Raw genomic sequence first — 25,741 nt, 5'->3', positions numbered from 1 at the left:
TTCTTGGTGCCAAAACCTACATAAAATGTCACAAGAATTTTCAAACTGACAAGTATGGAGTAAGGATGAATAAATTGATTTTACAAATGAGAAACATATTACACATAATTAAACAGACCACTTGTCTCTCTATGACTGAAGGTCATGTTTATTACAGAACACACAATTCCGCCCCCCCCACCCCAAGTTCAGGTCTGCAATTGAGACAGCACCCATGTGTGATTTTGGTTTGAAGAAAAGCTAACAGAAAAGAAATAAAGTGGAGAATTTTTTTAAAAAAAGCAAAACATACAATTCAGGGTAAAAGGCAATTAATTTTCCTTGTACTATTCTTTTATTTTAAAATAGGCCAAAGTATATCCAAAGGACTGTTCAATGCCTTTTTAGGTAAACAGTTTATCTTTCTGCTTAAGTGCACTGAAGCGCACGAACAGTTAATATTTCCAGGGCTTGGTCTACAAGTTTGTGTATATTAATGATTTATCCTTTTATATATCAATTACTACTTGGAGCTGCTGATCATTTATTGCCACCTTGAGTGCAGCCAGAATTAATACTATGCAGAGCTCTAAAACATTTTTCTGTGTGGAGAAAAAAAACAGAGGTATTAATTAGAAAAATACACACTTTACTCCAGAATATACCCAGAACCACAAAACACATTTTCAATTATCATTTTACTAATTCAGCAAGATGCATGAAATGTCAAAAGGCTATGTGGTGACAAAACTCCCAAGGTTGCGATATCCAGTTCCCCGTTGGCGTCTTATCACAGTAGGTGTGGTAAGCTCTATTCTGCAGGTGTTAACAATGCAGTCAAGGGTTTTTAACAAGTTTCTCTTTTACTGAATAGTCCCAAAAGTTAAATGTTCCTTGATAAAAGGTTATTCCACACTGCAATCATATATTATTTTTACATATAGTAAAGGTATTAGAATCTGGAGTTTCAGGGATGAAAATATGCACAACTGCACATCCCTTGAAATAATTTAACGTAAGAATGTCAATCCCTCCACCCAAAGCACCTAAGATAACCATACCCAAAAGCTGACCACCACATGCACACAAAGCTCATTCCTAATCCGTAAATTATGTATGCCTTGTTGACCATTTAAAGATTTAAGAAAAGTAGAATCTGATCTGCGTTTAATAAAATGAGAAATGCAGGATCCTAAATTCACTGAAAAACAACAGTGCCACCTGCTGACATTAGAGATAAAGCACCAAATGCTTTGAAAACCACCAGCTTTGAAAGGAAGCACAGCAGCAGTACGTACACTGCTATCTACATGGAATAAATACAAAGAAAAGAGACGGTGTCTATACAAACAGAGCAAGTATTCTGGAGGATGGGTCAGCTGAAAATTAATTATCAAGTACTATATTCATGTTTTCCTCCCTAATGATCAATTGTATGAAAAACAAATACCTGATTATGTGAGGTATCAATTATTATTATTAGGCTGCTACTAATGGCAAAAATTAATCAGATATAGAGCTTTCCTGAAAGTAACAAAAGTAAATTCTTCAGCAAATCTTCACTTAGAGCTATACTATAACTTACAAGTAGCAATAATGGTATCACTGGGAAAAAAAAAAAAAGTCAGTCAAAAGAAACCAGCCAACTGTGGGATTGTGCTGTTTTTTTTTTTTTTTATTGTGTTTTCAATGGAGAAATACATCATCTGTTTACAAAATAGCTCTTGAAAAATACAAGGAGTACAGATACTATAAAACAAAGCAAACTCCAGTCATGAGACACTACGTACATCATGCGAAAGCAACAGTCTGATCTCCAGGTTATGAAAACTAGAATTAAAAAGTCACTACACAGAAAAGGTCCAAGTTCCCAGCTTGGCAAAACTTGGGTGCAGTTACATGAAACGTTTAATAAACTGAATTCTTTTTCCCCAATGTGTAAACAAAATGACAAGACTAAATCTGTGCCTGGCAATTTCGATCTAACTCTGAAGCTACACAAAACACACAGACACCTTGTAGACTTCACCTGTTAGTCTGATCATCTTATCTTCTTAGGTGGTGGGAGGAAGGGCAAGGTGACTGTGCAGAGCAAAGATGTGGGAAGTAGAAATACTGTATACTAGACATTACAAAAAGTATGGTGAAAAGAAAGCCTCAATTAATGCATAGCCTAAGGGGGAAAAGACTAGACTCCAACTTTGGAAAATTAATTTAGAGGGAACGGGGAAGAGTTTAAGTAATTGCAGTTTAGCATGAAAAATGCACATGTGACAGAATGGAGCACAATGGAGGATTCATAAAACATGCTCACCAGAAAAATGTTAGGTTTACTTTGTCCAGATTAAGAAAGAATAAGTTTATCAACATCTGGCTTCCTCATATATTTGTAAAGATGAATGCTCTGCTGCTTAATTATGAGGAATTATTTACTGATAGGATAAAACAAAATGGAAAAAGGAGTAGAGAGCTGACTAGATGTCAAGTGCTTGCTAGAAATGATTTTTAAATGTTTCTACATGTAAAATTTACTGACAAGTTTTGGTCAACCATTTAAAAATAAAAATTAGTTTAAAATTCTTGGAGAAAATGTGTTTTTGCCCACATTTAATATTGAAAATCAACTCTGCTATAGACAGGAGTTCTGTGGAGTGTACAAAATTCCTCATATTTAGAGATCAAACGGCCATCCAAGATAGATGTCATGTTTCACAGGCATTATTTTTAGTCACCCTAAAGTTTCAGCCATGGGACCAAAATTTAGTGTTCTGTGCCATATAGCCACAGAGTCACTGGTTACACATCATGGCTTAAGAAAATACTGGCATTTTGTTTTTTTTATGCAAGAAGTCCTACCTTACACATACAAGCAAAAGGGGTCGGGGGAGGGAAGAAGAGGGAGGGAGCAAAAAGCTTGGTTTCAAAGACAACAGATTGAAGGCAAAAGAATATGGAGCTTTAACAAGCTCAAAGAAAAATATTCGCTGGCTGATCGCTGATTTGTATGCACTCTAAACAATTCTATAAATAAAAACCAATATCATTTCTTAATCATGACCCCATCAAAACGAAGTATTTCCTAATTTTTCTTTCAATGTCAAATATATACCCTAGTGTTGACATTTCATTTTTAAAGGTTACAGCTACCTCAGAGGGACTGACCTAGATGTACTCTTATCCTTTCTCTGAAGCATAACAGTACATCACTGCGCAACGGCATCCAATTTGAAGACTAATGGTAAAGGAAATTCTTCAGGAAAAAATGAAAATCCATCAAGCTGAAAATCTAAAATTATTTCTACTTTCTAATAATAATAAAAAATACATAAAAGTGCATCATCAGAATAAAGAATTCTTATGCCAGTTTGTATTGCAAATTTTCCAAACAATGCAGCAAACATAAGCCCAGTCCAGATGTCGATTATGAATACAAACAGAGCTGGAGGTTTTTTTTTTTTTTAAAAGGCAGTAATTTTTTGAAATAGTTAATGCAACTGTTGCTAACACAATAATAATGGTACTCCTGGCTTCACATACTAACCTGGACTTCCGATCAAGTGCTGATTAGCCCAGTAAGGGAGGTCACAAAAAAACCCTCAATCCACTTTCAGTCATGTCTAGTCTTGTACCCTCCGTTCTCCTTTTTTAGCATTTGAAGACAACAGGTTGAGTTGGCAGACATTGTTTCTGGACCCCTGAGGTTGTTTTTACCGATTCAATCTCAGTTTTATTGAATTCTTGATAACAGGAATAGGGTTTGCAGGGAGAGCAGGGATATCAGAAAGGTCTGTACTGGATGTTTTCTGAGAATAAAAGCAAAGAACACAACATTGTTCAAAGTACTGTAACTTATCAATGGGATTGATTTTTCACTGCTTTACTTCCTAAGAAATGGAGAGGGCCTTCTCATAAGAATTAAAATCTTAAAAACACTCTAAAATGTTGTTAAAATGGAGCACACCAAAAAATGACTATTACTACAGAATTGTTTTAACACTTGTAGAAATTTTCAAATAAGGACCAATATTTTGATAACATTTTAAGCAATATACAAAAACTAAGTAAATTCAAAAACAACTTAATAAACACAGTCTTCCAAACAATAACCTATCATACACTTATTAAGTTCATGTTCAGTTAGAGCACTAATAGTCATATTAACTGGCACTGGAGCACCACCATGTGGGAGAATACTTAAAGTTCACTTTACACACAGGAGCAGCAGTAGCAGTTAACAGTGAATGTATTATTTTCTGACACTGTCAATTAAAATTAAAATCTACACAACTGAGCAACAATTTGATTTATTCAAAATTTAGGGTGGCTTTATTATGTTAAAAACAATTACTCACAAAGCCTTTTTAACAACAAAAAAAAACAAGATGGCATTTTTAATTGTTTAATTATGGAAAATTCCAAACATACACAGAAGTAGAGCCTTATATCATGAATGCCCATGTATTCATTACCGACTTCAAAGCCAATCCACTGTTCTCCCACCTTTACTCCCAGATTATTCTGAAGCAAATCCCAGAGATCCTATCATTTCATCTGTAAATATTTCAAGTTAATCTCAAAGATTCATTGTTAGGCACAGTCACAATATTAATACCTCCCTTCTATCACCAAATAAAGATAAAAAAATTTTTTTAATCGACATGACTTTTTATATCATATATATAACTTGGTGATTTTTCTCTCAATGGTGCTAGGGATCTTTTCATTAGAAAGAAAATTCTAATTCCTTATAAAAACATCTAAAAGGCAAACACCCAAGGGTATGAATCACTAGAGGGATGAAGTCAACAAAACAAACTATGAAAATAGTTCCCTAGAGATTAATGTGGCTAACCAAAAGGCATGCAGTCACAATCACAAAACTGAATTTTGATAAATAAGTTTGTGTATCAGTATCAAGTACAATACTTCCTAATGTTGGAATTACTCCACTCCACCCCACAAAATTTTTATTTAGCTAAAGGTTATGAAAATAAAACATTTCAGAAAGTAATCATAGCATTTATATCAACTGGAACTACGAAGGTTAACAGCCAGCAAAAACTCATCTCAAAATTCTCACGCTGAAATAACTGAGCCACAAAGCAGCACAGTCCGACTGTCCTCCCAGTCCCGCAGCACCACTGGGCAGCAGCTTTGTGGAGGTTAACCAGTTTAATGTCTACTTAAAGCAAGTATTTACTTGATGTCAGAGCCTGACCTAGACTTTGGAGTATTTTCAATTTGAAAGGATTCGAGAAGAAAACAATTATTTCACAAACAAAATGAAGGTTCACAAATTAATGAAAAGAGTCCAAGTGTCTACTGTACGCAAGGGACTGTCCACAGTAGAATTTCTAGGACAAATGAAAAAACAGCTTTAAAGAACTATGGATTACACTAAATAAATAACTGAAAAGCAGAAGTGAAAAGTGAAGCAGAAACACATTTTGAAAATAAAACATTTTAAAAGCAATCTATGAAGAAGGATTTTAAGTTCTAATTTAAAGTTCACTCTCTGACTTATAACAAAACCTCCAGGTGAAGACTGCATATTGTGCAGTGAGGATTTAAATGATCCGCAATGTCAAATAATATAAAAAGGGGATGAGTCAGCATCCTGACTGTGCAAAACAACGTTTCATCACAACCAGTGCTCCACCTCTGAATACTATAAATAGATTTGTAGGTGAACACTTACTTTCAAAAAGATAAATAAATTTCTGATGTACTCACTTTAATTAATTATACGACACTAATCTTAACAACATTTATAAAATTCCCCTTGCTTTTTGCACTTAGTACCTGAGAGGCCAACAGAGAAGTCGCTGTCTGAATGGTTTCTGATTGAGTTGTACTTGTCTCTGTATCAAGTTGTTCCTGTGAGACAAAGAGGACGGGGGAGGAAAGAGACTTAAAAAAATGATAAAAAAAAACATAACTGGGTTTGGTGGTTAATAAAAAAGACAAATTGGAAGACAGGAGGGATCAAGAGAAAGATGTGACTACATTACAAAACCATCTATCACATCAAATGGTTAATCATCAAAAGAAAAAAAAAAACCTCGTAGGTTATTTAACCATTTCAGATAACACATGAATTTCTATTTGCCTACTTAAACTTTATAAGGCATGGTCAAAATTTCTCATGACTTTCCAACTAACTTCATCTTGGACATTTTAAACAAGCACTAATTAAAGACACATATATGCATATTATGAAATGTTGCCCGGACAATAATTAACAGAGTATAAACCCAAGCTCAGGTTAAGCTATGTGAAAAAAAAAAAAAACCAATTCAGTATTATTAAATTACCGAGAAGCACAAAAACTGTTCTCAGGCCTTTAATTAAAAGAAGAAAATGTCTCTAAAACAGTCCTCCTTCCTTTTGGTTTCTATTCCCCTTCTAGATAACCAATGCACTAATTCTACTCTGAAAATCACCAGAAAATACAGGGTGAACTGTGTCATTCCACTGCCCTAGCCTTTTTCAAAGCAGTGCACAAAAAATAACAGAGATACGTACACTTAAGTGAAAATAAACATACAAAAATGTGAATTTCTATAAAATATATACAATAATAAAACTACAAAATACCAAATTTCTCCTATGACACTGAAAACGGTAAATAGTGTAGTAGCAATGGAGGAGTGCAGTCTCTCTGAAGCATACCTTAGCAACACATATCAACTTTTAAAAACACCTGTTTGTCCCAGTAATTGCTCTTTCATTAATTTATCCTAATAAAACAAACATAAATGGATGGTAGGTATTTAGCTACAGTCAACACTGTAGCAAAGGGCAATTTCCCTTTTTTAACAGAAATAATTGCTAATAGGCAACTAGTTGAATAAAATAGGGTTTAACAGCCTTAAAATAGCATTCAATGCAGCTATAAATAATATCTACAGATGACTCAATGGCATAACTATTTTTCTTGCTTTACAGAGTGAATAAAGATTTGAAAGCAGAAGGCACTGGTATATGTAGGCACAAACAAAACCTATAGACACCAAAATAATATTTGCTAACCTATCGATCTAGATAATTTGCGGGTAAGGAGGAAGATTTGCAATTTTTCTACAAGGAGAATAAAGTTAAAAGCCTTCAGTACGCTTCAATTTCTGAAAAAAATTATATTCAAAATCTAATACTTGGCTACACCAATCTTTCCCATCCCGTCTACCTTGATTCAAGCCCCCTGCACCCCAGGTTCTAGCCAGAGCTGTGTGCCAAAAACCGGCTCTGTAAATATACCACACTCTCACCTCAAGAGTGAGATGACCTTCTCATCTTACACTACCCCAAACCCTATGAATCCTTCAAGGATCACTCCAAATACTCTGTTCTCCCTTCTGTGATGTCTTTATTATTTCTGTAGTCTTGCCTCTCATCACCATCAACTGCTTTCATTTTAATGTAATCAACCACATCTATCTCTTATCTTCTCTACTTAAATACAAATTCCATTACAGGCAGGAACATCTCACTATGCTATTCCATTTAGTGCCCACCAGATACCCCCACCTCTAGGAGGACTTCATATACTTGAGAAATTCATTTTCAATGCCATAAATGAGTATTAAAAAGGAACAAACACATCTCTGAACACAATACTGAAAATAACCTAAAACCTGTAGAACAAAATGCAGCGCAGTGCTCTAAAGACATTCCCATCATACCTTCTGGACTAGTAACTGAACATGAATTCTGAGGCTAAATTAGTATACCTTTGTTTCTGTTTTATCATGTCCACTCAAAGCAAGACAGTTAGCATCTTCACTTGTTTCATCCTGTTTTTAAAAAAAAAAAGCTTTATTCTCTAAAACGAAAATTTAGATTGCTTTTTGCCAATGATTTATAAAAATTTTTAAAGTATAAAATAATTAACCTGTAAGATCAAGTATGTCCTTAAAATAGATTGCTGGTTTGCTTAAATTTTTTTTTTCGTGTTAACAGATTCGGCTTTAAAAAGAACATGAGGAACACTGTCATTGTTAATCAGTCATCGACAGAAGTATATTCCCCAAACTATGGAGTTCATAGAATACTTTTTTGTAAGGAAGAGAAAAAAAGAGCTCATTGATCAAACATAGGAACTTGGAATACTATCACCTCCTTTTTGGGAGATTCATATATATTAGTACATAAAAGGTTCTGAGAAGCTATAGGAAGACTGTCTCTTTTTAATTTTCCCAAACTTAACCACAGAATCCCCTTGGCTTAGTGTTTAACAACCTGGAGGAAGCCTGAAAAATGTTCTCAGGTCTTTCTTTCCTCCCTAATTTATTATAATTCTATTTAAAACAAACAACTTATTTTTGGTAAAGAGGAGAAATGAGAAACCGAAAACGGCTGTATTTCCTCATTCCCGTAGCAAGTGACTTGGAATAAACACCACTTTCCTAAGAAAAACAATTTTGACCCTGACTTCTCTGCGCTCCTTACTAGGTAGAACTGAAATTTACTTGTAAATGTGGCTTTAAAACAAGACATAAGAAACACAGCTAACTTACAGAGCAGAAAAGATTTAACACCAGTATCAACCAATTCCCTTAAGGACTTTTATTTGTACACTGCAAACATACAAACTTAAAAAATAGTAACTTAAGTCACAACTGGGCAAATTTCAATACTGACTGGCTATGTGACACTATAGAATTATTATTACTATCAGTAAATATAAGATAGGTGTATACATATATATGTATACATACATATACATAAACGTTATCAGTATATTTACCAATATAAAATCACACAAATATTTATGATTGAAACGACATGCTTGGGATTTGCTTCATAACAATGGGCAAGAGAGTAGATTTGTAGATGAAACGAGACTGGCCCTGAGTTGTTAACTGTTAACACTTGAGTGACATAAACATAACTTGTTCATTACAATTTCGTATATGTTTGAAATTTTCCATAACTTAAAAATTATATATATACATATCTACACACATATATATACACATACAGAACAGCATTTAGCCATAGAATTCAGGTGATAAGGCAAACCTTTTCTATATTTATTTTACATTTCTACCAAAAAGATTTAGCATATGATAAAAATTAAGCAAAAAGTAAAACTAAACTACCTGACGATACCTAACATATCTGTACACATGTTAGTACATCACTGAGTAAGCCAGTGTTTGTTTCTGGTTTACTCAAACCTCTAATACTAAGTACTCATTAACAAATAACGAAGCACCTAGTAGGAGACCTTCAAAATCAAAGCATCTGTAACAGACTTTTTCACCTTTAGCACCATGACATTTAGGCCTGAGTTCTAATCCTTACTCTGACTTTCATTAGTGTTATAAATGGGAAGGTTATTGAACCTCAAGTTCCTCTTTTGGGAAAGGAGATCAGTCTATGAGAAAACCTAAAATTCTAAGATCCATTCATTATCTTAAAATTCTACTTCTGTTAGTCAACTCCACGAAGCTGTCCTAAGTAAGATGCAAACTGTGAGAAAATACATAAAACAAAAGATTATACGGAGGAGAGGGCAGCAATGAACCTGTATTTTTATTTATTTTTTTTGAACCTGTATTTTTAAAGATACTTAAGAAAAATCAATTAAGGATCTTACAGAGTTTGATAAACAAAAACTACTAAAAAAATCAATGACACAATCATGGGCATTTGAGTACTCACTAGATATCTGATTGCTCATTTTTTTTAAGGTGGGCTTTTTTTCCTTATATTTCTTTCCTGTAATTATTACCTTTTAGATACATGATTTTAAAAATACTAATGAAATAATGTGACTGAAGCCTGAATTTTGCATCTAAATAATCCAAGTACAGCAGAAATGGAAAGCAAAAAGAATTAAGGGTACAGGGACTGGCTGAATTCACTTGAAATTGCATGATGGGTACTCTTGTATATATTTGAATTTTTATTTAAAAATTAAATGATCTCATGTGCATATTTAAATTTTTCTGTATGACGTTAAAAAATTCTATATTCCTATTGCCTCTCTGAACTAGACATGAAACAAGAGTATTTCCTACCAAGGCAAGCACAAATGAAATTTTAAGTATTGTGCTGATACATATTTTGGAACTCTCACAGGGAAAGGAATTAGGCCATTAACATGAAGCAACAGAATGATAGGTATCTAGAGTTATGCTTACGTATACCTTACAGGCAAAAAGAAACATGAATTGTGAAATGCTCTGACAACTCCAAACAAGCATCACTAGACAGAAAGTGGTATTACATCAAAACTATATTCTTAGGTTGCTGCACAACAGTATCATGTAGAACTGGGGTCTTTAATAAAAACATTAGTAGGTCTAATTCTTGGAGAGTCTGATTCCGTGTATTTGGAGGAAGCCCTAAAATCTGTATTTTAAAAAGCAAAATCAAAACAACAAAATCTAAAAAACTGAGGCTGAAAATCAACTTGCCTTGAGATATTACAGAGACAGATGTGTTTCAGAATACATGGTACAAAACATGATATACCCATTTTTCATTCTCATTTAGCATTGTCAGAGTGACAAAATTCATTAAATTATTCATATTTAGTTAACAGTGACTGTTTCCAAAAAATCTAAACCAAAAGGGTTCAGATTAAGCTTGGAATAACAATAATAATCTTTCACCATTAAAAATCAAATCACTATATAAGACCCCTCCTTTCTTGCCACCATTCTAAAGAAACTTTCACGTTAACGAGGAGGTTCGTAAATAACAAGTTATCAGCCAAAAATCTTCACAAAATTGTTGTCTTGGGCTGTCATCTCTGGGACAATGGTGAATGCCTCATTTAACAGGAAAACACAGTAAGAGTAATTCCAGGAAACAATGAAAGTGTGTTACAAGGCTACTTCTATTTTAAGATAAACACCAAAATCAATGTACACTTCTAACAGTTTTCCTAAAACTGAGACTTTGATGAGGTAAACCAACCACTGTGAAAAATGGAAGTACTATTAGAAAATTTCCTAAAGGGCTGGAGGATATAATCACAATCATTCAAGGTACCAAAACTAATCTGATGTGGCAACTTATGGCCAGGCATTCAGTAAGAATTCCCTGAGAACCTCTCAGTGACCCTTTGATACCAAGTACAGTGCAGAAGCTCCAAAACTCCACCTGGAATACAGAGTACAGAAGCAGAAAACTGTCTGCAAAGGGACTACTGAAGAACTGGCACCTGTGAAAGACGCAACTATGAGAGAGCAATACGTGAAGATGACATGCAAACCCATGCTAAGGCGTGTTACAGCCTAGACATGGCACAGAAACTTAAACAAGAAACACAGCTGTATGAAAGAGTGAGCTACTGAAAAGAGCGGCAAAGGGTAAAAGAGCAAACCGCAGCACTGGAGCACTATCTAAAACGATCTAAGAGCTGTCCTCCTTACTGCTTCTCAATTTGAGCTCACAAGGTTTTCTTCCACTGGATATCAAAACGGGCCAGGTGGTTATTCTCAAGACTGACTAAATATAGATACCTCTTCTGTTTTGGTTTTCTTGGGGCTCTCTTCTTTATGAGGTGAGGATGTCCTCTTGACTCCTACTATAGGATTAGGTATCTTTGCTGCTGCATTTCCTGAAGGTCTCGGTGATGGGTTTACCAGACGTGTTGAGGAAACAACTCTGGAGACCGTAGGCTTTGGTGGTGATGAAATGGCTGGTTGTGCGGCAGTTTGAGGAATGCTTTCACTCGATGTACCTAAGTAGTAAGTATATAAATACATAAGCACTAAATTACAGAACACCAAGTTACAAGTTTTTTAACTCTACAGGGAAATAAAAACAATGGTATTAAAAAACTAAATTCAAACTACATAACAAACAAAGCCATTTTTCAAAATGAAGGCTAAAACCAAATATAATGTAAGTATTTCCTTATCTGGCATCTCCTTACCCCCTGAGCTTTCACTGGAATTTACTTGTGGCACAGAAACTTCAGTAGCCTGTATGTTGGTCACAGATGCTGCTGTTACAGCTGGAGCAGGACTGTTTCTGCTAAAAATGGGGAACAAAAATTAAAAAGTGAAAAAGAGCAAAGAGATATATAAAACTCAGTAACAAAATCTAATATGTGAAGTTATTTTTAAAGTAAATGATTGATTCTTTCGTTTTATTTCTCATACATATGTATACATCAGTAACTAACAAAATATAATCAACAATCAAAAGCACAGAAACATTTTAAAACAGTGCTGCTCAACAGAATTTTTGTAGCTATGATCTATATCTACCCTAACCAGTATGGTAACCACTATACACAGGTAGCTACTCTGCATGTGAAATACAGCTAATGGGAAACAGAATGTTTGGTTTCATTTAACATTAATTAAACTGGCACATATAGCCAATGACTACCATATTAGAAGAGCTAAAAAAAAGATCTGTTCTTGTTTGATTTAGGGTAACTGACTTAAATGATTTGGGGTATAAAAAAATACCATCAAAAGCTGTAAAACAAGAAAATGGTCTGAGAAATAAGATTCGACGTGCAAAACCTAAGGGTTCATGAAATCCTAAAAGGCCATCCAGTGGCCCAGATAAAACAACAAATGATCTCAAAACCCAATCTCTCCTTCAGTGTTCCGGATCCCACTCACCCTTTGTCTCAGGAAACTCAAATCACCCCTCCTTCACTCTCCTATCTCTAACTTTTCTCTCTCAAGTAAACCCTGTATCTCCTGTTACTCACTCTCCCTCCACTATAACTTACACTCTCCAATTGCTGAACACCATGTCAAGGTGGGCAAAACTAGAGGACCTGGGTTTCTGATGCTTACAAGACACGCACAAGCAGCGAGAGCAGTCAGCTTATTAAAGTTCTGAGCTCACTGGTACATGGGAGGACATGAGGTCAAGGGAGTGGGTGATGCCACACCCTCAAAGCGAATACAGAGAAGGCATAAAGGACTAAAGGAGAGCCCTGAAAAGGCACAAGCATCTAATGATTAAACAGAAAAGAATAAAAGAGAACCACCACAGATACAAGAGAAAACCTGAAATAGCAAATAAAATAGCAAAGGATAGTACATAGTAAATGGTTGAGCAAAGATCTATTTTACATACATGTGAAAAAACTCAAAGTACACAAAGGTTTTTATACAACTTCCAAAATTCTTATTAAAATTTTTGCTTCTTCACTCAAAAAACAACAAAAAACCCCCAGATGAAACCATTAAAAATACGAATCTGGAAGTTAATGCTATACAAATGCAGAATTGCTTTAAAACTGCAAGATTTAAGGACCAGGCTGATGCCCAAAGACTTCAGATTATGTATGAATGGCCTAAAAACACATCACATATTCAAAGCCAAAGAGAAGAAAACTAAATCCCCGTCATCTACTGCACCTTGGCATTTTCTGCTTCATGCTAATCCAAAGATTCATCCCAACCTGCATCTTTGCTGCTGGCTATTATTTCACAATATACCTTAACAACTCAATTTTTAAAACTGCTCTTTTCAAAAAACAATATATATAACATGCATTTAGAAAAGTGTTCCTGGTTTAAGTACCAACTCACTAAACAAATGATCAATGTAACCATCACCATTTAAAATACCAGCAGCGCCCCCCAAATCTACAATAAACAGCTCCCTTTGAAAATACAGTAGTATATCCATTAAAAAAAATCAGCGATGATACACTATGAAGATTTACAGAAGTTAAAACATAAATATGGCTTTTTCGTTCTAATTTTTGCCACCACAGCCATGTTTTTTCTTCAAGATAAAAATGTTTAGCTGCTTTGTGATGCTCAGTCATGTCTGACTCTTTGCAACCCCATGGACTATACAGCCCCTGGAATTCTCCAGGCCTGAATACTGGAGTGGGCAGCCATTCCCTTCTCCAAGGGGATCTTCCCAACCCAGTGATCGAACCCAGGTCTCCCGTGTTGCAGGCAGATTCTTTACCAGCTGAACCTAGAGGGAAGCCCAAAAATACTGGAGTGGGCAGCCGTTCCCTTTTCCAAGGGGATCTTCCCAATCCAGGAATTGAACCAGGGTCTCCTGCATTGCAGGGGGATTCTTTACCAACTGGGCTATCAGGGAAGCTGCTTTACATGCTCTTGAAGAGACAATTCTTCAAAAGAAATTTCCACTAAAAAAAGCCCACATAAATCTTCTCTGGAAGATCGCCAGTATTTTCAGATATTTACCCCCTGCTACGTAGGTGATTAAGCATCTCTAGGACAGAAATGCGACTGCGTCCCTCTTTGTGGTTCTCCTTAGCACACCATGTAGTTCACCACAGGCAGTAGGTATTTCAACTTAAGAAATTGGTTATTCAAACAGCCACTCCACTTCCCTTCCCTTTGTCCTTACCCCTGAGAGCTGCCAGAACTGTTCAACGGACTGGTCTTCATAGCACTAGTAGGTGAAGGCACAGACATGCTGTTGTCACTGTCCATAGACAAGTCGAGGCTGCTGTCATTCAGAGGTGTCAACTTGACGCCTTCTGTTGAATGCTGCAATTAATACAGTATTTAGTCAATTATACCTTTATGTTATCCAGATCTCTGAAACATGAACATCCTTTAAAATGACTTCTACTGAAAAGCACAAATCAATAAGGTTAGGATAACCAGAAGTGTCATGCCAAAATATAAAAGGCAGATTTGGGACACATACTTTCTGACTTCTTAGGGTCCTCAATTTAACTACAGTTCCTCGGGGGGTGGGGGGTGGGGGAGGAATGATATATTAAACATACAAACCATGTAAGACACACCTCAAATTAAAAAGCACTTTAAATAAGATGCACGTAACTTAAGTTAGAGGACTATAAACACACACACACACTTCAACAGTAAAAGATGATAGCAACAATGAGTATCTCTGGCTAGCGGGATTAGAAGTAATTTTTCGTTTGTAGAGTTCAAATTGTTCTACAACAAAGATAAAAAATGTGTTGATTAAAAAAAAAATCATCAAGTAGTACAATTCAGTGCCTATTCCTAGTTATTTGTATGAACCTCTCTGAAAAGCAAGAGATTGCCAAAGCTCTATCTGCAGCTTAGGATTTTAACGGTATATTTAATAGTATAAACTATCCTGTTAAAATAAAACCAAAAATAATTTCCTGAAAACTTAATGACCACATGTAAATCCAAATGTTGGTCCTGACTCTTAACAAAGCATTCAAAATAAGTTCTCATTGCAGGAAAACCAAAAGCTAAAAAACTATAAACAGTGCTCTGGGATAAAAGCTGATTTTAGATTAACTTAAAGTTTCTGTTTCTGCAATCAGCACTATTATAACATCAAATTGATTTCTTCATTTTTTTCAGAACACTTTTAGTTTGTGTTCACTCACCTACAGAAACATTTTAATGGAGGTAATTTGCATTATTAAAAAAAACTCATACCCCATATGTATGTGTATGCCTGTGTGTGTGTACAAGGGATGTATACCTACTCCACTTCCCAAATGACAAGATAACCTAATCTTTGAGTGAATGCCTCAGAGATACCACTTGTGAATATAAATCAATACTGACCAAATGGGGAAGATGAGATTTAATCATACTATAGCCATACAAAGAAATACCAACCAGACAGTATTTGTAATATAATCTGGCTAAATGGTCACAAAGTTGAAAGCACCTCAAAAAAGCAGGTCACAAAAGAGCAGGTATCATTAAAAACCTCTTAAAAAGTACATGATCTGGGGTTACATACATGCACTAAGAGTCTAAATAGATATACACTAAAATGTTGAGACAGGTGAAATCGGCAGTGAGACTGTGGTTAAACTCTATTTGATACAATTTTTGGACTAAATAAATGTCTGCTCACTAATGATACATTTTATAACCGAGAAGATTTTATCTAAATACTACCTTAAGTAATAGAATAAAAAATTAATTTACTTTAATTACAAGCTAGTTGTTCCAAATATAACACTGCCATGTAAACAGGAGTTTTAGAAGTCTTTAATCTGAATTAAAGGTTTTAATTCAGTTTTTAATCTGAATTAAAGGTTTTAATTCAGTTTTTAATCTGAATTAAAGGTTCAGGAAAACCTAATTACTTCCTTTATAAATATTTCTATTTCACTAAAATGGCTAAGCATGGAAGAACATAATCTAATTATGCACATTCACTTCTAAAAACGCATAAAATGGTTATATATTTTTGTATGCAGTAAACACACATGCAAGTATAGCTGCTTAAACCCATTAATAATGTGACACCAAGGTACAGAGGACAAACTTTTATTTTAAAAATAAAATAATGATAAATTCTGTTAACTTTATGACAAAAAATAATAAGCTCAATAACAGGAAATATATTTTGTCACTTTCTAGATTAATTTGATAATTCATGAGAAGTAACAAATAAGCGTGTATGAAGGCTTTAATGAAATGCTATTTTTAAAAATGAAATATACTTTTATGTATTTTACACCTAAAAAAATAGTACCTCTATGTTACGAATAATAATGATGGTGGTGGTAACAGAAACAAACCTGAGGATTCAGTATGTGCCAGGCACTAATTTTACAGATTTAGGTATATTTTATCCTCACAAAATACGTAATAAGGTAGGCAAAAGTACCACAATTCTAAGGCAAATCAAGAACATGATATTTATAATACAATTTGCCCAAGTCTCACAGCTAGGAGGCAGTGGAGCCTGAACTTGAACTGTGTGTTAACTTCTTCCCTTTCTTCCCAATCCCAGGCCCAGATAATAAACCATCATCCAGAGGGTAACAGTCCTTATCCTGTAATACATACTTTTATTTTGTATTCTATCTTAAAAAATATATTACAAACCTATGAATATCTGTACTTTTAACTATCTGTACTTTTAACCCAACATATGTACCTCGAGCTCAAGTATTTTCACTGCTGTATTTCATTTTAAAAATAAAACACTTTGGAAACCACTTAAAGTAAAAATGTTATTTCTGCACTAAAATTTTAATAAGTACACTATAATAAGTCCAAATAAGAAAAACGTGGCTAACCAAAGTCATCCAACAGGAAGCATCAGCAACAGGAGAACAGAATGCAAAGCATTACCTCTGGTCACCACTGCCAGTCAGCTTATAACAACTTCTAAGTTTAAATAACATGCACATGCAATTCTTATAAAATAAAATCATTTTCATTTAAAAAGTCATGTAATTTACTTGATCTACATATTACGTAATTTAACTTTCTTTGCTTTTCAAAAGAAAGCACATACTAATGTGTGATGTTAAACTGGTAAGAAGAGGAGATTTCTGAAAAGAGAACACAAATATATACATAAAATAATGCTGTGAGGTACTTCAACTAATCTGAAGTCTGAAGGAAGTGTGTGTAAGTAACTGATTAGGAGCGAAGTTTCACATAATGGAATTTCCCCATGTAAGAGATTTTCAAAATGCTGTGATCTGTATTTCAAATACAACTTATCGACTGAGCCTAAATTCTGAAATACTGATAGGCTGGATACATAAAACATTGATTAGTAATGCTTTTTAAGTACTTTCTAAATTTACCTTTTTCTTTTTCTGAAGCACGTGACTAGGTAGTAGTTGATGGAGTTGCTTTCTTTTTACATGCATTGCAGCAATTTTCATGTCCACCTCAAACATCTTGCTGTTTATTGCTTGCCTATAAACTATACAAATTAGGAAATTGTTACAAGCAAAAGAAACATGCTAATAAAGGCAGTTAAACTCATTCATGAGAAGCTATTCTAAAGTAGGAACCCGTTCTTCGTTAATACTGCCTATCAGTAAAATTATCTGGTCAAAATGTCATCTCTGATCTGACATAATTCATTGCCTGAGCAAACTCTAATAAATGTCTTTTACCACAAGGTATACATAATGAATAAAAACAGAATATATTAATTCTTCCAGTGTAATAACTCTTAGAGTAATAAAAGAGTTAACTCCTCAAGGAGTGACAGAATTGGAGAAAAGAGGTTTCTTAAATTCATACTTATTTATGCTGCTGCTGCTAAGTCACTTTAGTCTTGTCCGACTCTGTGCAACCCCAGAGACGACAGCCCACCAGGCTCCCCCGTCCCTGGGATTCTATTTATGCTAGCAATATAATTTAAAATTCTAGACCAAGTATGTAACAACTGCAATAAATCAAAAGTCAGAAGGTATCCAAATGGAAAATATCACGTTCTTGATATGGGGAATATAGCAGGAAATAAACCAAAAAAACCTCAAACTTCATTCTAGTGGAGAAACAAACAGAATAAAATGCAATGTATATTTCATATCAGATGGGTGATAAGTGCTATGGAGGAAAAAACTGAGTAGGGGAAGAAAACAGGAAGCTTAGCAGGGAGAGATTACATGTGAGTGGAGACTACATGAAAGCTGGTAAATAAGCTCAGAGTACCTTGTGGGATCCTTTCTAGGATGAGCAAACACCAAGAACAAAAGGTCCTGAGCATGCTTGGGATGTCTGAGGAATGACAAAAAGGCCATGGGGAGAAGGAAAAGTAGAAGATCCGCAGGCCCTTATCTGTAATCCTAAAATCCCCAAAGACAAATTCTGAGCTGAACTATTTGTACCTATACTGTATGTAAATATTGTATAGAAATATTACTGTCTTTGACTATAGAATGTTGCTCCCCACTGGAAATATTACTTTATTACTTTCCTGACCTCAAGCCACAGGGATAAAGGATTCTGAACTTATTACAAGTTTTATATACACATATAAAGAAATTTTATATATATATATGTACACAATTACAAATAAATGACATCAGAGTCATAATGAGAAGACTAGGTCACATAAAGGCTTGCAAACCACAGTAAGGATATGGACTGATTCAGAGTGAGAAGGGTATGCTTTTAGTAGGTGAGACATGATTTAGCTTAGTATCATCTGGATGCTGACTGAGAACAGATGAAGGGCAGAATAAGAAAAGTACAATGGCAGTACTCCAAAAGACCAGTGGTAAGAGGCTTGGGTAAAAGCAGTAGAAATAGCAAATAGTAGCAAGAATCTCAATGTACTCTGAAAATAGGGATAAGATGTTTTTTTTAATAGGTTAATACCAAGTATGGGGAAAACAGGATTCAAAGACTGCAAGATCTCTAACTTGAACAACTGTAAATTCACAGCTGCCAGATCTCATGGAGACAAGGGCAAGAACTTAAGTTTTCAACATGTTACATTTGTTTTGTTAGAAAATCCCACAAAGTATTCCATTAAAACGTTTCAAGATACAGGACAACCAAATATTTCTTTCCCCAATATGCTATAAAATCTTGATGGCTCATGAGTACAAACTGTGATAAGCAGTTCAACAAGGTATAATGCACAAAAAATTTTCTAGTCCAAGTATCTCTACATGATTTGTTACTTCTGTAGAACCTTAGCTTCTGCCAACTACTTCTAGTAGTAAGGTTTTAGTTAAACCATACCACCTTCTATCTCAGGTCAATCCAAAATGTAACTCATATCGTATTCCCTATTCACGAACTGGAGAAGGAAATGGCAACCACTCCAGTATTCCTGCCTAGAGAATCCTCATGGGCAGAGCCTAGAGGGCTACAGTCCATGGGGCCGCAGAGTCGGACACAATAGAGCGACTAAGCACATTCATGAATTAAAACTTGAGTCTATAATTCACAGGATAAATAACCTCATTTCACCAAAGTTTAGCTTCAAAATTTTCTAAGGTTCAGGACTATTAAGGCAATCAGACACAGACTCAAGTCTTTTAAGAGAATCAAATATCCAGGCTATTTCTAATTTCATAAAGTAATCATAGGCAACTTAAAGTGATTCAACTGTTTTAGGTATACCACAAAAGGAAAAAATTATTTAACGTTATTAGATATTACTGAAACTAATACCTAATCCAAAAATATTAAGGTTATTTTGATGATCACTATAAAATATTCCCAAGTAATTACAAATTCCCAAGTTATTACAAATTCTACTATGGTATAAATGAAGACAATTCAAATACGCAAGCACATGTTTTGATTATCCAAGGAGAAATATACCTGTATCTGTGAAAGACTGAATATCATAGGTGAGATCAACACTGAGATTTTCAGAGTTTTCTGTTTTTTTAAACACTAACCCAATCACCCACATCGTGCGAAATTCTTCCCTGTAAAATAAAGAGTATCACAATAATTTATCAGGATTTCATGAAAAGTTATCAATATGCTTCACAATCTGATGTACATGGAAAAACTCAGAATACAAATACACAAGCAAACTCAGTTATAAACCAAACTCCACCAAAACTCAACTGTCTCCTCTACATCTGCCCTCTGTATTTCTACTGCTTTATAAAAAACTGGAGTCCTACGACAAATATCCTCTTCATTATCTATGTACTAATAGCCAGTGTTTTTAATGATCAAAGGAATGTTACATATGATCAAGAAAGTTACAAATGTTACAATGATCAAGAAAGTTACATAAATTAATGACATTTAGAAAAATCTGAAACAAAACTAGTCTAGATATAAAAATTTAACTAGACCTTAATATATAATTCCTTAAACTTTTAAAACTCTACTGAAAAGGTAGCATGAAGTCTGACCACAGCAGTAACAAGAATAATGGTTGATTCAGCTACTTTTGAACATTTAATGATATATCTATTGAATGGATAGGTCTTTTAATGACTAAGATTGCATCAACAGAAAAAATTTATGAAAAACTCAAATGGCAACTCTTTTACATGAATGCAAAAGAAATTAATCTGTAAAAACAGTAACAGCTATTCTATTACACCACCAACTTAAGTGATCTATTTACCAATTTTCGATCTTTGAAAAAAAAAAAAAAAAGCTATTAGAACTCCCCTTGCCCACCAAATAAAGTGGTTATAGGCAAAGTAGAATTTCATATACTTAATAAAACAGCAACAATCAAACTGGAAATTAACCTATAAAAGATCCTTAAAAGAGAGGTAGCTTTTAGTAACTTATGTTTTTAATGTCCCAGAATCCACAACAAAACAAATTTTTGCAAGGTCAAACCAAAGCATTTTCACTTTGTAAAAAAAAATCAAAAAGCAAAGATTGATGTTTGATATAGCAGCTATTCTAAAAACCACTCTATAAAAAGGGGAGAAAATATATTGCTAAAGTGAAGAATTCGAACTCACTGGTCTGACCCTGATGTGCTCAAAAGAATAGTGACTCGAATTATTAAAAACTGCCTATAAAACTTCCATGAGCAAAAGCTGAAAAGATGGGGTATCTAGACTTTAGAGGATTGCTTACTTGTCAGGATTTTCTTTGGGTGCTGGAAATGACTGGGGATTCACATGAGCCAGTGTAATAAACTCATTCTTCTCCAAACTTCCAACCAGGATTCGGATTTTTGATTCCACCAAGCCCACCCTGAACAAATGTCACTCATTATTAATGAAAATTATTTTTTAATTAAAAAATAAAACAAAATGCACAAAATCAAGTAAGTTTGTATAAAGCTATAATATGAAGATAACTTAAATACACAAGGGCAGTTCAACTGTCTCAATTCCCATAGATAAAATTAAAACCTTATGTTCTAGCTCAAAAATAATGAAGTAAAAACCACAGGGAGAAGCAAATCTAGTCACATTTCAAACTAGGAAAGTTACAAAAGACATCCCCAGAAATATTTACAGACAAAAAAATCAGTAAACTAGAAGAAAGCACTTTAAATACAGTTAAGAAATAATACATGGATCTCTATAAGACAAACAAAAAAAAAAGTTGTATATGGATCTCCAAATTTCTATACTTCCATTAAAACTTCCATTTAACTAGTAAAGCTGCATTGATGAACAAAATCAAACTTGATGTTTTAAGGACTTCCGTCTCCTACTGTGTTCTGGGGCTATCTGATTCGTTTTGAAGCACTGTTTTTGTTTTGTAAAGTCTAATCTGATACTCACCATTCTAGGCGCTGTTTTTCAGTTGGTGCACTTGCTAGAAGTACAATATAATGCCTTTGAAGATAAAGACAACATGCTATTTATTTCATTTAAGTGCTTCGTGCTGGATATTAACACCATAATGTAATAAGCTTCGTGACAGTTACAGATCAATTTAGCAAGAGAGAACTGCAATTTCAGTTTGCACGTAAAATCATAAAGACTAAATTCCACAAGTTTAGCGACTACTAGGCAAGTTTAATTCTTCTGTAAAAGAAAGTAATTTTACGAAAAATTACCCCCAAAGCAGCTTAATTCAAAAACGTTGACTAAACATCACTGATAATTTGGTACAATGATTCTAGTGGAGTGCCTTATCTTTAAAGAGCCACCTCACTAAAATATAACCCATTAAAGGCAAAATTGCTTTGATGGAAATAAAGCACCAAGGCTTTAGCCACAAAAGCAGGATCACTAAATATACACATATTATATCAGTAATTTCAAAAATAGTATCCAATACATTATGCTTTTTAATTCAAATTAAAAGGTAGCAAAAATTAAACTGAATACTTAAGTAAGGCCTCGTGATTTTTTTCAAACACTGAATTTCAATAACAAAGAAGCAGACATCTTTAACATGAGATTAACAAAGTAATGTGATTTCTATGTGGAATTCAATTCCATTCAAATTAGCACAAAATCAAATTTTCAATTCAGAAAACACAATCATGACCAAGTATCTATTTTTAAATGTTTTTGAAACAAACTGTTTAAAACTAAAGTGTAACTCAACTTCATAAGACTGAAAAAAAAAATTCAATCCAATATACTTTTCTACAAAACCCATTTTAGAGGTGACAGAAGTCAAACTTCTCACCAGAAACTTTACTTCAGAAAGCAAACTGACATCATTACTGAATCCAGATACTAGTTGGAAAAGCCAGAGTATGCCCACAATTTTAAATAAACTTCATGTATAAACTTAAGGTTAACAGAGATAATACACATAAATATGAACACATGCAGAGAAAAGTAAATACGCAGTCCAACTCCATAGGCCAATACTTCCTTTCCTTCACCAGTTTAATTTGTTCAGCAATTATTTAGAGCAAACCAAATATATGGAACATGACAGATAGCCCAAATAAAAAGAAGTCAGAAGTCACATAAAAGCACTAAAAGCTCATGCATTTGACATATACAAAAAACTGTCTTAGGGCCCTAAATGCTCTTGTAAGTCAATCAAAACCCTAATAAGCTCAGTAACCTGAGTTCCAATTTCCTGGGAGTTTGAAAATGGACAACAATCTTTAAAGGGCGGGCGGGGAGCGGGCAGGTCTGGGAGGCAGGGGTATGGAGAAGAAAATCAAAGTATAACAACTTGTAACAGGAGAAGACAAAGTATAAAAAGCAGGCATGCACACAAAAACTCAAGACAAAGTTGTCTGGGTTCACCTATTAGGACAAAACTCAGATCTCCAAAACACTCTAGCACCACACTAGTGAAATAGATGCTCTTAATGACCATCTGAGTCTTTAACAAAAGCTTAAATGATACACAGTGTTCTCTATTTATGGCAAAATATAAAGTTCACTTGAACATAATCTCGTTGGCAATTAATTCAAAGTTTAAAGTTCTAAAGCTTAGAGAGTTCAACTTTGGTTCTTACTGAAATCCAAGGGGCCAGGGCAGGGGAGGGGTCTACTCTGCACATTGTTTACAATAAAGGCATCCGTTTAAATATAGTTGAAAGTGTTAAACCACCACCAAGTATGTATGCTGACATTAAACATTCTTGATTCAGCTACATTTAACCAAATATGAAGTGGGAGATTTAAAACAGTAATTATGTTTAATAGAAATAACCTGCCATTAATAAGTTTCCTATCAGAGCACAGAGACTAAAAATAGGTCTAAATCTAGACTATATTTAATTTTGTTGTTGCTTCAAAAAAATACTATCCTCTATTTCACAATGTCATGATTGTGCTTAAGGTACTAAAATGGCTTCACAAGGCTTTGATGCCAATGTAATGATTAACTTTTCCCCAAATTTAAAGATTATCAGTTTTCAATTAAAAGAAAAACCTAATAAAAATCTATCACAAATAAATTAAAACCTCTTTAAAAACACTTAATTTAGTTGTTATTACCTCACAACTATTCATCCCCCCAAAAGCATCTTTTTGGGTAGGTTTCCTGGCCATTTCATCACATGAACATTTTCCCTGGGTAGGTAACAACTCAAGACATTATACCGAAAATCTAATTTATCTCTTTGGCAAAAATCTTTGCGATTCCATCTTTAAGTAACTCAGGTTTATAGAGTTCATTGTTCTTAAAGCTTTTAACACATTCTGAGGCTAAATTATTCTATATATACAGACTCCTTGAAATGATAAATTATTAGTCTTATTCCTGAGAACATTTAGTTTTTCTCCCCTAATACCTTTCCTTCCTTATTTCCTAAGGAAACTGAAGATCTGAAGGAAGTCTTCACACTTCCTATGTCAACAGTGATTTACTTTACTGCTGGTTACTTATGTCGGCTTTAGTATCTTTAACGGTAGAACATGAAAAGTATTTTCTTAAGACTGTAAAATTCCACAAGGCAATGTTATCCCTTTTCCACAAGCTTTCTAAGACAAGTGAAACTTTCCTTCCTGGTTTCCTCCCTTCCAAGAAAGGTAGGCAGGTAGACCACAGATGACTTAGAATCCTATACAAACAAAACACTTTCAGGATATACTTGAATAAGCTTAACCAACTTTGACAAGAAAAAAGCATTTCAATTCAGTTGAACAGCTAGTCTTTGGGGTATTTCATACAATATAGTAAAAGAAAAATTCAAACCTGGGAATACTCAGTCTAATGATAACAATTACAAATTTTTTAAGAGGAAAAATTTTTGAGAAAAGTTAAAACATAAGTGAATTTGGTATAGGTAAAATCAGCTGCTTGTTGTCATGTTTTCAAATTTTTTTCCCAGGACTCACAGCTGAAATTATCTAATTTCCTCTTTTTGTTGCTACATCCTCATTTCTATGTTTCAAGTTGTTTTTAATAACCTAAAATAATTTGTTTCAAGAGAATTCAGTAAAGATAATTAGTCAACAGACCACCTTACATGTACTTTTTGGCACAGGTTTTGAAGGATAACCTAAGTTTTAAAAGAAAAATTAAACAAGCATCAAAACACGCACACACACACACAAAAACCCTTCAAAGTTCTAGTAATACAAATTTAAATAGATGACAATATCAAGATTTGTTCAGCTTCAACACTAATCTTTCTTAAAGTGAAAAAAGAGAAAGAAACCACTTAAGTACATACTTAGAAGAACTTCATTCTACCCACTTCTCATTCCTACAAGAAAATGGGACAAAAAGAAGAATCTATCTAGCTTCATCTTGGATTCTCAGGGATTAAGAGATGCTGACACTTCTACAAGATCAGTTTCTTTATTCTCTTTACAAGTAATCATGTGCTCTCTCATGCCAGTTTTTACAGTATCAAAATATGTTTATTAGTTTAAATGTTCAAAGGTACTCGCTCAACAGTGGTTAAAATAAAAAACGATGCAAACTTGTCCACCAAATGGAAAAGCACAACTTATGGGGAATAGTAAGCAAGAACATTCACTGTTATGCTGTTTAAAATTTTTACTGACAATGCAGTGCTCCCAGAACACAACAATTAAGCTGGCTCCATTATTGCTTTTTCATGCAAAAGATACAGAAACAAAACACAGAGACATCATGAAGGTCATCATTCTTGTTTTTAATTGGGGAAATAGCATAAAGCAATCTTGCTTAGATTATTACAAAACACAATCCAACATAAGATCAAATGGTCAGGAAAGTTTCAAGCATTAAAGAAAAAAAATTTTTTTTTAAGTGGG

General features: G+C 34.1%; 1 protein-coding gene across 11 annotated transcripts in view; it reads right to left on the bottom strand.

Moving 5' to 3' along the window:
• Nucleotides 1-311: 311 nt before the first annotated feature.
• Nucleotides 312-25,741, bottom strand: part of PAPOLA (poly(A) polymerase alpha) — a 54,486-nt gene continuing 29,056 nt past the window's right edge. For 2 of the 11 annotated variants that reach the window (XR_011250284.1, XR_011250283.1), the window contains exons 13-23: nt 21,857-21,910; nt 21,198-21,317; nt 19,959-20,068; nt 17,471-17,592; nt 14,302-14,444; nt 11,873-11,973; nt 11,457-11,677; nt 7,710-7,772; nt 5,782-5,856; nt 3,521-3,782; nt 312-581 (exon numbers count right to left, since the gene is read on the bottom strand). Coding sequence is in view for 6 of the 11 variants with exons in the window: in XM_069559408.1 (XP_069415509.1) it covers nt 3,687-3,782; nt 5,782-5,856; nt 7,710-7,772; nt 11,457-11,677; nt 11,873-11,973; nt 14,302-14,444; nt 17,471-17,592; nt 19,959-20,068; nt 21,198-21,317; nt 21,857-21,910 (1,105 nt within the window). In the remaining 5 variants the exon portion in view is untranslated. Of the gene's footprint in view, nt 582-2,806; nt 3,783-5,781; nt 5,857-7,709; nt 7,773-11,456; nt 11,678-11,872; nt 11,974-14,301; nt 14,445-17,470; nt 17,593-19,958; nt 20,069-21,197; nt 21,318-21,856; nt 21,911-25,741 lie in introns of those variants that run through there. The other 9 variants (XR_011250286.1, XR_011250285.1, XM_069559408.1 and 6 more) reach the window with 5 other exon arrangements.

This window comes from Ovis canadensis, chromosome 18, assembly GCF_042477335.2.
Source record: "Ovis canadensis isolate MfBH-ARS-UI-01 breed Bighorn chromosome 18, ARS-UI_OviCan_v2, whole genome shotgun sequence".
Taxonomy (NCBI): Eukaryota; Metazoa; Chordata; class Mammalia; order Artiodactyla; family Bovidae; genus Ovis; species Ovis canadensis.
The sequence above is the reverse complement of the archived record's forward strand: the minus strand, read 5'-3'. Positions and strand labels throughout refer to the sequence as shown.